The 12,214-nt window shown below is 29.8% G+C and overlaps 1 protein-coding gene across 2 annotated transcripts in view; it reads right to left on the bottom strand.

The window, feature by feature from the left end:
• The window catches only part of LOC107442618 (syntaxin-binding protein 5), a 60,520-nt gene that overhangs the window by 26,685 nt on the left and 21,621 nt on the right, over positions 1 to 12,214 (bottom strand). For both annotated transcript variants that reach the window (XM_016056227.4, XM_016056228.4), the window contains exons 13-17: positions 11,295 to 11,362; positions 11,173 to 11,213; positions 8,687 to 8,889; positions 6,630 to 6,737; positions 419 to 567 (exon numbers count right to left, since the gene is read on the bottom strand). In XM_016056227.4, coding sequence (XP_015911713.1) covers positions 419 to 567; positions 6,630 to 6,737; positions 8,687 to 8,889; positions 11,173 to 11,213; positions 11,295 to 11,362 — 569 coding nt within the window. The remainder of the gene's footprint in view (positions 1 to 418; positions 568 to 6,629; positions 6,738 to 8,686; positions 8,890 to 11,172; positions 11,214 to 11,294; positions 11,363 to 12,214) is intronic.

The raw sequence follows: 12,214 nt of genomic DNA, 5'->3' as shown, positions 1-12,214 counted from the left end.
AAAAGATTAATATAAAAGTGAATCATTTGTACCTTTCCAAAATGGGAAAAGATTATCAATAAACACTGTACACAAAGTAACAAAAATGTATTATTACTCACCAGAAGTGACAATTGTAGTGCATGTCTTATATGTACTGTTATAATTTTTTACTTATAATATTATGTGAATTAGGATCAAAGTGTTTTCTTTTTTTCAGTTGTGATGGGAAACAAAAAATAGGTTGCCTGTTCTCCATTTACACAAAATATATTAAGTAGCCATAGTAATTTGATTTAAAATGCGGTTAATTTTATTCCAATATTAAATGTGTAAATTGCTGACATCAAGAAAGTATATAAATTAAAAAACATAATGACAAAACATTAAACAGGGAAAGGAATTTAAAGCATTTAAAATAAAGCAAAATCAAACTTACAAGCCAATTGTAGTATTGACTGTTAAGGCAGTTATATGCTGTGGTGAATCTCGATTAATTACAGGTGCTAAACAAACTAAGTCAGCTTGGAAACCTGGATTTCTCTTTGAATTACTCGCCTTGACTTTTGTTGGATAATACCCACAAGTCTATTAAATACATAAGATGTACATTTAATAACAATAAAGATAAAGAAAGGAGAAACAAAGCTGCATAACGAAATATATAAATATTAGATTATTTTAACTACACAGTAAATATGAAAGTATATAATGTATAAGAGAACAAAGACAGATGTTTCACAAATTTGGAAGTTTTCAATTAGTCAACCAGATAAAAAACAACCTTCAAAAAACTATTGAGACAAAATGAGCAAAAGAAACTGTTGTATCAAGTTTTTCCTATGTTTCAATATTTGTATTCCCTTGTTTTAATTTTCAATAGCTTAGTATTTAATTATATTTTTTTTTTAATTCCATGCAACTCTCTGGGTGTTGAGCTCTTGAGTAAAATTTTTAACAAATTTCTCTGTTGCACACAGCTTTGAATTGAAATTGCATGGTGGTTATGGGAGTAAGCTGTCATTGCGAAGGACTATAGTTCTATCAACAGTAGCAGTTTGAATCTCCCCCAACTTAAGTTTATTTGGAAAGTAAAGGCTGTCTGTGAGCAATGCTGACCACATTGCCACCATCGAGCTTTTGGTCATAAGATTATGACCAAGCCTCCATAACTGCCAAGACCTAATACAGACTTTTGAGAGAGCACCTTATCCGATTACCGGTATTTCTCAACCCGATTTACTCGAAGGATCAATAAAATATTTCAGTGTTTTAACGCGGACCAGAAAGGTTAATAATTTCGACTATTGGTATAATTTTTACATAAACAAAATAGTAGCAATTGCAAAATGTTTTGACCAGTTTCTTTCTGATTATTCATGTATTCTTTACAAAGAAAAATATTTTGAGCCTACAATTTTTTTAAATGTAAGTAGCAAATTAAGGTAATGATGTTTGTAGACCTGTGAATAGAATTTGTGGTGCGGCATTGGTCTGCAGACTGGTCGTTGAGAAGCATTGCTTCCTCTTACACATTACTTTTCCATTGAATAACATAAATATAAAAGTCTTTTGTAGCAGGGAAACCATCAAATTTGAGTTTACAAAAAAGTGAGACCAACATTCAGAGCTAAGCAATTGCAATTTTAGTTCAGGCCTTACTATTTTAGTTCGCAATTATATTATTTCTATTCATCACCTAAAAAGTAGTAAGAAGGTTTTTCATCTAGACCATATATAAAATTAACATTGTATAAAATTAACATTGTAGAATAATTTTAAGCATAGTTAGAAAGGATTAAAAAATCAATATATTTAAACTAAATTTAAGGGTGCACAACCTGAAGCCCACGGGCTACATGTGACCCATGTCAGTACCTGAATATACTAAGAAAATGATTTTTTTTTCCCTTTTTTTTGAAAAATAAAGCTATTTTAAACTTTAAATTGAGCAGTTAAGTTTTCGATGCACCCAATCCTGATCAATATAACATTTTGGCGGTTATCGCTTATGAATTTCTGTATAGTGTAAAAAATCCCAATAAACTTAGTATGAAATTTTTGCAACATGTGAAATTTGAAGTTGAGTCATCACTTTTGATGCTTTTCATGTGTACCAATTTCATTATAATTCCAAATGGTATTTAGATCATTTTTCAGCAGTAGATGATACACATTTTTAAGTGCATTTAAATATACCGTAATTTCGTGGAGAAACGCCGCATTGGTATACACGCCGCGCCCTCAAAAATTGGCTAAAAAATAAAAAACTTTCGGCGTACACGCTGCACCATCGTACACGCCACGATGAATTATACTATACCAAAGCAGGTATTGATTACAGACTTAAAACATGTTCTATATACGCATATATAACTTACACGCTGCACCATCGTACACGCCACGCCAGATTATACTATACCAAAGTAGGTATTGATTACAGACTTAAAACATGTTCTATATACGCATATATAACTTAAATAGTTAAATAAGAAACCAATAAAAGGAGATTAAATACACAAAAAAATTAAGCAATCCTACTAAAATGGATTTCAATAACTTTCTAAGTAAATATTAAGCATTTTCTAATTTTAATTTGAAGTAACCATTAAAATATGAATTAAACAATCAATGTAACAATAAGCATTAAAATTTTTAAAAATAAAACGATCTCACTTTTAAATCAGTCCAAACAAATTTTGTGCAAAGCAAAACTAAAATTTATTCATATATCACATATAATCATATATCCAGATATCAAATATAATCACATCCAACAGTTAAAAACCTTCAAAATCTGAGCTCTCAGTATCGGAGCAAAATAAGTTTATAAGTTCATTGTTTATTTCCGGGTCATCCCCGTCACTAGCACTTTCCGTTTCCTTTCCCCTGGATAAAAGTTCGGCTTTCTTGAAACCGTTTATTACGGTTTCTTTTTTCACAGCTTTCCACGCTTGTGACACCCATGCGGTGACCTCATCATAACTTGCCCGCCGCATGTGTCCAGATTTAGTAAAGGAGTGGATGCCGCGCTCCATCCAGTTTTCCCACAGATGCCTAACTTCTTGTTTGAAAACCCCATTCACAGTGAGGTCCAGAGGTTGCAGCACCTTTGTTAGGTCGCCGGGGATAACAGCAAGTTCCGTGGACAACTGTTTCTTGCACATATCTTTGATAGAGTCCATTTTATGGGAGCGCAGCGAGTCGAGGATTAATAATCCGCATGGCTGGAAAAAAGCACCTTTCCTCCTCCAATATACCAAATCCAGCCACTGCAGCATCATATCCTCGAATATCCACCCCTTTTCGTTGGCTCTAATTATCACGTCTTGAGGAAAATTACCTTTCGGTATTGTTTTCCTTTTGAAGATCAGCAACGGGGAAAGCTTCTCCCCCGTTGCGGAACACCCAAGCACACAGGTGAAGGCCATTTTTTTGTGGCCGGTGGTTACTACGCCCATGGACTTGGTTCCCGTTTCTTCCACAGTCCTGTTTGGAGGGCAGTCAAAGGAAAGCGCAACCTCATCCATATTAATCATTTGTCTGTGATTGAGTCCACGTTCCTCCATCTTTTTCAACACAAAAGTTAAAAAGGAAGCCTTTTTTTTCAACCCAATCAGTAGGCAATCGTTGACCTACTGTAGTTTTTTGCCTCACTGACAAGTTCTTCCTCTTCATGAATCGGAAGCACCAATTCGGGCCTCCTTTAAAATCTCAAATTCCCATCTGGGAAGCAATTAATTTTGCTTGCATGCGAATTCGAACAGTAGAGAGGGACAACCCTTTAGCCCTCTGCTCCTTTACCCATTCCGCCAGATTATCCTCCAGCACTGGCCATCCAACAGTGCCATTGCAACAAGCACACTTAGTTTTGGGTAGAGTAGCCAAGACACCCTCTTCAGACTTCCACCTTCGGATGCACCGTTCATCTACATCAAATTCTCGAGCAGCAGCCCGATTTCCAATTTCTTCAGCTCTTTTAATAACTGAAAGCTTAAATGCAGCCATATAACTTTTCCTCTTAATGGGAGGCATTTGAAATATATAACTTAAAAACAAGCTATGTTGAAATTTAAATAAAACAATATAACAAAAAAAATAACGAGACAAAAATACTAAAGAAAAAAAATATTAACAAAACAAAAATATTAACAAAACAAAAACGCAACAGAAGATCAGAATTAAAGATTAAACGATAAAAAAAATAAGCTAGGGAAGTAAATAATCGAACTCTTAAGGCAGAAATACGAGCAATGAAAAAAATTCAAGAAAAAGCACTCCCCTCCGAAGCATTTAAAACATGTTTCTATATTCCCCTCCCCTACCTTCTCTTCTCAAATGAGACTTCAGAAAACAGCTCTTTTTTATTTACTGACTCCGCCTAGGAGGGTGTAAAATTCACCCACATTGCTTCTTCCTCTCTTCACTGACCTTGAGTTGAAAGTTAGAAATTCTTCTTGAATTGTAAGAATATTCAAGGCCATCTCAAGCTCATTGGTCCCATTCATTCATCAATCATTCACATGTTTTTAACAAACAGCTGAAATAAAGGGGAGTGGATAATTACTGATGAAACCATGACAAGTGGAAGAGACATATTTCCCGGAAAAAAACGGGGAGGGGAGCATTTGTTTCACAGTGAATGTCATCACTGGCACCACCCTGATTTTCTTTATTCATTCCTTTCTGATTTATGCTTCTCCACTCCACGCCCGTCCCCTGCACTCAATTGCTGTTCCTGAGGCAGAAGGGAAAGAAAAACTTTTGTTCTCTAGCAGATAGCGGTTTCCAGAAAGTGATTNCTTTATTCATTCCTTTCTGATTTATGCTTCTCCACTCCACGCCCGTCCCCTGCACTCAATTGCTGTTCCTGAGGCAGAAGGGAAAGAAAAACTTTTGTTCTCTTGCAGATAGTGGTTTCCAGAAAGTGATTCTAAGAAGCATGTGGGAGGAGGAAATTCCAGGTGCGTTGACCATTCTTTGGAGCAACATTAAAGATGAAAAAATAAATAAAAAGCATAAGTAACAGGTGGAAAAAATGATGATGAAGTTTCCAGTGGAGCTTCTAAAAGGCAAAATTTTCTAAAATAATGCTATGTAGAAAAAAAAAGTAATGCTATATAGGCCGCCTAGTTAGATACACCTTTTTATTAAATTTTCAAGTTTTAAATCAATAACGCCGCGGCCTGTCTCCGAGAAATTACAGTACCCATTTTGGCATTGCTTCATTTGTGTGAATTTAATTGCAAATCCAAATGACTTTTGATAATTTCTTCAGCAGATATAGCTACATATTTTCACGTGATTTTAAAATTTCCATATATTTAGCATCACGAATCATGAGTATCGAATCGCTCATTTTAACTAACACTTTTGAACATGCTTAATTTGTGACGATTTTATTTAAATCCAAATTATTTTTCAGTCATTATTTTGGCAGTTATTTCTCAGCATTTCTAAAAGATTTGGAAAGTTCTGGTATTTTAATAAGTTATTATTACAACACTTGAATTTCTAATCACGCATTTAAAGAATCACTTTTTGATGCATTATATTTGTGCTGTATTAATCATAAATAAAAGTGATTTTTTTAATGTTTTTTTAACAGTTATTACTATGCTTTTCCAGGCGGTTTAAAAAATCCTGATATTTTTAAATAGTATATTATTACAGTATGCTAGTTTTGAATCATGTATTTAAATAATCTTTTTTACACATTTTAATTATGCCAATCTTAACATAAATCTAAGAGATTTTTTTATTGTTTTGAGGCAATGATTGCAGTTTCAAAAATCCTGATATTTTTACACACACACTATAATTGCAACTCCTAAAATTGGATTTCATTTAAATTTCTTGTAGCTTAAAAAGTACTTTTTGAAAAAAAAAAATATTTAGGATTTATAAAAAAAACTTTAGAAATTGCTTAAAATTCAAAGCCTTAAATTTGAAGCATATTCCCTACTAAATGCAGAATCTCATTTTAGGCTGTAAGGGTTTCATTTTAATTTAAATCGTTTTAAACCCTATAAACTTTTTTAAATTAAGTATTTAACTCGCACTGTTTTATGAAAGTTAATCTCAAATAAAACTCAACGGAAAGTTAAGCTCAACAGAATATTTAATTTTTTTTAAATATAGTTCTACGAATATTAAAGTTTTTTATAGTTAGAAGCTATTTTAAAATGAACTTTATTATGTAATGTGATAAAGAAAACATGGCTTTTACCATAGTTGCATAGAGCAAATAGCCCTTCATTTAAAAAGGTTGTGCAGCGCTAAATCAAATGAAGATAATTCATTAAAAATTTTAACAAATACAGATAAGAATAATTCTAATTTTTTAAAATGTATTATACTTAATTCTTGCTTACTCGTAATTATTAATATTTATTGAATTGCAGTATTTGAACTGCAAGCATAAAAAACATAAAGGTTTTGCATAAATAACTTAATTTCTACATAACCCTTCGAGCGTTGAGCCCAACAACAAAATTTTATTCAAATCTCCCTATAATATGTTACATTCCCTTTCAATAACATTGGGGAAAACCTGTTTTTATGCAAAATTAACACTGCAATTGAAAGTTTGGAAAAAGCAGTCTGAAAGCGCTATTAAAAAATTTAGGAGATACAGCGAAACATTTTACCGTTTTTGCAGCTTCTGCTTGTGGAGTTACATTTTGACTGGAAGAAGCATCACCTTCTGGGTTATCTGGATCTTCATCTGTTTCATAAAACACTGGAATTTCTAGAACCTAAATTAAAAAAATAAGAAATCAGACATTTTTATTAGTCACTTTAGAGAATGCATATAATTATAGAAATAATCTATTTTGAAGTGACTAATTCAGAAAATTAGTCACTTCAGAAAATTTAGTAAGTTTAGGACATTTTTTAAAATATATAAAAACCAGGGGAATTTTTTTTATTTGATCAGGAAAAACTAACAAAACTCACAAAACTTGAGAGCTAAAAGCAATTAAATTCTGGTTCAAAGATAATAAATACCTGCCTTATTCAAATGTGTATGAAATATAAGACATAAGTATTTATATTTAAGTTTTACATGTTAACGAATTCACCAACATGATGCATTCTTCAGGTGATCATTTTGTTAAACTGATTAATAAAATTAATTGCTTAAAATTCCTTGCACAAGTTATCTCAGAGAATTCAAAAATTAAGCATTTAAAATGTGTTAAATATTATATACACAGTTTTATATATATTAGTTAATATTATCTTATTAAATCATAAAGCTCTAAAAGAAGTGTAAAAATGTCATAACTTAAAAATTTTATGGTTTGTAAATAACAAGGCAACATTTCCAAGTTCAAAGATCAGCAACATTTCTTAGAGGAAATTAAAACCTTTTCTGACTTGTATTTTGAAGTCATTATGTTCAATAAAATAAAAACACTTAAGTTGATATAACCAATATGAAATTACAGTTTTAACCATTGGAGCATCAAGGATCTGAATATGTTTATACAATGTTACTTTTTCAAAATATATTGTTTTTTTAATTGAAGATATAGAAAATAGTGTTCTATTTAAAACACAAAGGTGGACTATTCTTAACAACATAGTTAAAATTTTTAGAAGCTGACAAAAATTATAAATGGAAACAAGATTTTGCTCTCTTCCACATGTTACAGTATGTACAGAGTGCAAAATAAAAATTAATCATCCTGAATAACTTTTGATTTAAAGATCAGATTTTCACATGCTAGGACTCAATCTTAATGGTTTGAGAAGGTAACCTCAAAATGATAGTTTATTAGAGCAGATTGTATTCAAAAGTCAGACACATAAAAGTACAATCTCTAAATAAATATACCTTTTTTTGACATATTTGGATTTCTGATCCTCAGAATATAAGGGGTAGCAGCAATCTGGGAAATATCGTCACAATAGATTGGTCAGGAAAATGAACCAAAGTTAGAATCTCTTAATCTCCAAAACTATTTGACCGATTTCGTTCAAATTTTGAATTTTTTCTCCCATAATTACGTTCCTTTAAATGATGTAAAAATTTGGAAACCTTACAACTTGAAATTTTTTCAACTATTATTAATTGAAATAATAAAAATTAAAAATAAATAATATTATTAAACAGTATTTTTTGCATGGAATTATCTTTGGGCAAACAATTTCATAATTATGTGCAAAAAATTTTCAATTCACATAAAAAATAACCAAGATATGGCAAAATATGCACAAAAATTAACAATATGTGGTCCAAATTTTGGACTTCTCTCCTGACAAAACAATCGGGACCATTTTTCCTAGATTGCGGCTGCCCCCATGTTTTGCTGGTCAGAAATCCAAATCTGTTGGAAAACAGTATGCTTATTCATAAAAAGTACAATTTTGTGTCTGATTTCATACCTTAAGATATTGTCTGCACAAATTAATTAACATATTTGAGGTCACAACTCGAGGCAATAGGGTTGAGTTCTAGTACATGAAGATCCAATCATTAGATTAAATGTTACTTAGAGTGATTTTTTTTTAAACTACACCCTCATTATAAATAATTGTTATTAATTAATTTTTAAATGCATATAAAGAATACCATTGAAGGAAAACAAATGTAGTCAAAGTAACAGAATTCCCAAAAAAAAATTTCTTAAACATTTTTAATAAATCCAGTAATAATCAATCTGAAAACTACTTATATTGAATAGTATTTATTACTTACAGTTATTTCTGTTTGAGATTCTTGTTGCTGAAATTGAAATACTATAACATGTGAACTAGCATCAGCAACACAAAGTGTTCTGGATTCTGAACAAAAAGCAACATGCTCAATTGCAAATGGATCATCATCACCTCCATCAGATGACAATTTTGGCTTTTCAAATATTCGGGAAATTTTCAATTTGTATAAAATTTGCAAAGACACTGCAAAAAAACACAATATTTAATTACACATATGAAGAATATATTTTAAAACTTTGTACTTGAAATCCATAAACAAGCAAAAGCTCAAATTAACAGTGCATATTTAATTCGAAGTACATAATTTAATAATAGTATTTTATATCTAATGAAAAATACACCACCAATTTTAAAAGTCATAGCAAAGTGTTTGTTTATAAGTTATGTATTTCAAACATATGAACGTGTTCCAAGTGCATGTTACTGTGCATTTTTATTTCTTAAAAAGTTATTTAAAAATTTGGTAATTTTTGCTAATTAATTTTTAAAACAGATTCAGAGCAGGTAAAATTAAGAGTTTTGGAGCAGTTCAGAAAAACATATTTTTAAAAGTTACTATGGTTTGAGAACTAAAAAAGAAGTATTTTAAGTTACAGCGTAATAAAAGTGTAGACATTTAACTTTAACATGCAAAAAAGTTTGAAATAAATAGTCAATGTATAGTGCACAAAAAAGACCTGTCCTGAATAACTTTTGATCCAATGATCGGATCTAATGATCGGAGGGCTGTTATGTAGAAATTCCTGAAAAGAAATGTTTGGGCAGGCAAGGGAAAATTTCTATGCTCACCAGCATTTTATATTTTTAAACCTCTATCAAACAAGATGTCTGGCATATAAAACAAAAGAATTTATATTTTAATTTTCTCAGAGCTTAGGCAGACCTCCCAGAGGCAAACGAAAAAATTTCAGATGTTTTAAAAAAAATCAGGAACTTTTTGGAAAAGTATACAGATACCAAACTAATTTTAAAAAAGGCATGTGACAATTCAATGAATTTACTCTACTTATATATAAAAAAGGCAAATTTTATTACAGAATTATAATATAATGTACTATTTTTAATTTCAGAATAACTCATTTAAAACAAAAAGTTTACACATTTTCACTGAACAACTCATGTAGTTTGAGGTCAACATAGTGAAGAAAAGAAATTTGAGTTAAAAAATAACCAATATCAATTAGTTAATACTGTCTTATACATAGTCCATTTTATACAACATTTTTCATTACTTAATTAAAACTTGTAATCAAGTTCAAAATTTCTTAAATCGTATAATCTTAAATAGAGATTTAAAAATCTCAAAATGAAATCACAGTTAATCTGCTAAACATTTTGTGTACAAAAGTAAATTAGTGGACAATCTTTCAATTCATTTATACAAAAATCTAAGTAATTACTGTACTGTTGATTGAAATCAATCTTTTTTAAAATCAGATGAAAGAGAAAAATGAATAATTGTTAAATTATAAAAATCCACCATCCAAGATTTACTACTTTATTCCCTGAAAATAATAAATTAGTTCATGAATTCGAATTCCTCACCATAAAAATTTGATAATGTAAAATTGCTAAGCAAGTTTCCTTTTTATAAAATTACTAAATTTCCAAAATGTTTAAAATTATAAATCCTGCGGGTGAGGTGATAAGCCTGAACCATGCACATAATTAAAGGAAATTTCTTAAGTTTGAACTATCGAATTTAGTGATCTTTCTAGCATTATTAATTCAAATAACTAGTTGCTGGATCAAATATTCAAATCTTTCAATTTTTCAAATAGTTTGTAATAGCCCTAGATTCATAAATAACACATGGGAAATAAAAACACAAAAAAAACTTTAAATCTGAAACTTGATTAATTTAAAATGAAAATAAACACTATTTATTTTTAAGTCTGTGAGATGAATGTTTATGAATCCAGGGTTAAAGTTGGCATTTGTAAAGAAGAAAATTAGATGACCTATACCTGAACTGACAGTAATATCAAGAATATCTAAACAAAAAGCTAAAACTCAGGATAAATAAGAACACAATATACTTTAGCAAGAACACCAAGACAACTAAAAATCTTGTTAAGGTATTTCATCTTGTGAACATCCCATAGTATGCTCATTAGAAAAGTTTACAGCCAGACTTATATCAAAGTTTATAGTGTCATAATATTATTTATTATATTAAAAAGAGCTGAAATGGTAGTCTTTTAAGTGAATTTCTAATGAAAAAAACACAACAACAATAAAAAGACATTTCTAGAAAAGCTACAAACTACTAAAACTTTACTGCGATATATTTTATATTAAAACTAATAGAAAAACACTAACATCAGTTTTAACCTAAAATTATTACAATTCTGCTTTATGTAAATTTTATAATTATAAACACAAAATGTACAGGCACTTGATAAAATTTTAAAAAAATGCACAAAATAAAATAGTTGTTTTCAAAGAACTGGAAAAAAAATTTACCAGATGATGCATCCCAAAATTTTAAAGATCCATCAGCATGACTATAAAGAGAAAAATAAGAAGTTACATTTTATTACACATAAGTAAATTTCTAGGAGATTCACAAATAAAAAATTTCATACCCAGTAATGATGACTTCAGGATAACTTTGGGTAGACATTCCCCATCCCCCACCATCAATGGGCCATTCCTGAAAAGTTAATAGTTTTCAAAATTAAAATCAAGCATTGTAGTGGCCCAAAGAAAAAAAAGGACAGCCTTTTTAAAAAGAAATTAGGATATTTTTGGAACAGTATATAGATACCAAAACTTCTATCAAAAAAAGCAAACTAAAAATGTATAATTTGTTTCACTTAAGTAGGGATTTACGGCACAAAAATAATAAAATATTCTATTTTAAAATTCAGAATTACTATATTTCTGAATTTCTTTGATTTTGAACAGAAAGTTTTAACAGATTCAAGTATAGTTTTATCACTACCTAACAAATCATAAAAGTTTTAAATCAATGTATGAAAAATTTGTATAGTTCTGTTGCATTAATAAAATAACCAGTATCAATTAGTTAATAATCTCACACGCCAATATATAATTAAAAATTGCAACTGAGTTCAAGATTTTTCCTAATCAAATAATTTTAAAGTAGTGTTTCACTAATTTCAAAATAAAAACACAATGAATATGCCCTTAACATTTTTATACATTATTGGATTGTTGATTGGAATAGATAATTTTTAAAATTGGATGAAAGAAACTAATCAATTAGTGTGAAGCTACAAAAGTTTACCAAAAAAGATTTGTTACTACATTTGCTATAAATATGTTTAGCAAATATTTATGATGCTTGAATTCATCACCATAAACAATTTATAATATAAAATTGTCAATTAAGTTTTCTAATAGAATGAATAACTCTCCAAAAGGTTTAAACAATTAAATCTGTGGGTAATGTACCATACTTAAACCATGTCTAATAAAAGGTCTCTAAGTTTGAACTATCGAGTTTTGCGATTTTTACTAGCATTATTAATTAAAATAAAAA

This window comes from Parasteatoda tepidariorum, chromosome X2, assembly GCF_043381705.1.
Source record: "Parasteatoda tepidariorum isolate YZ-2023 chromosome X2, CAS_Ptep_4.0, whole genome shotgun sequence".
Classification (NCBI taxonomy): domain Eukaryota; kingdom Metazoa; phylum Arthropoda; class Arachnida; order Araneae; family Theridiidae; genus Parasteatoda; species Parasteatoda tepidariorum.
This window is presented reverse-complemented; position numbering and strand designations above follow the sequence as displayed.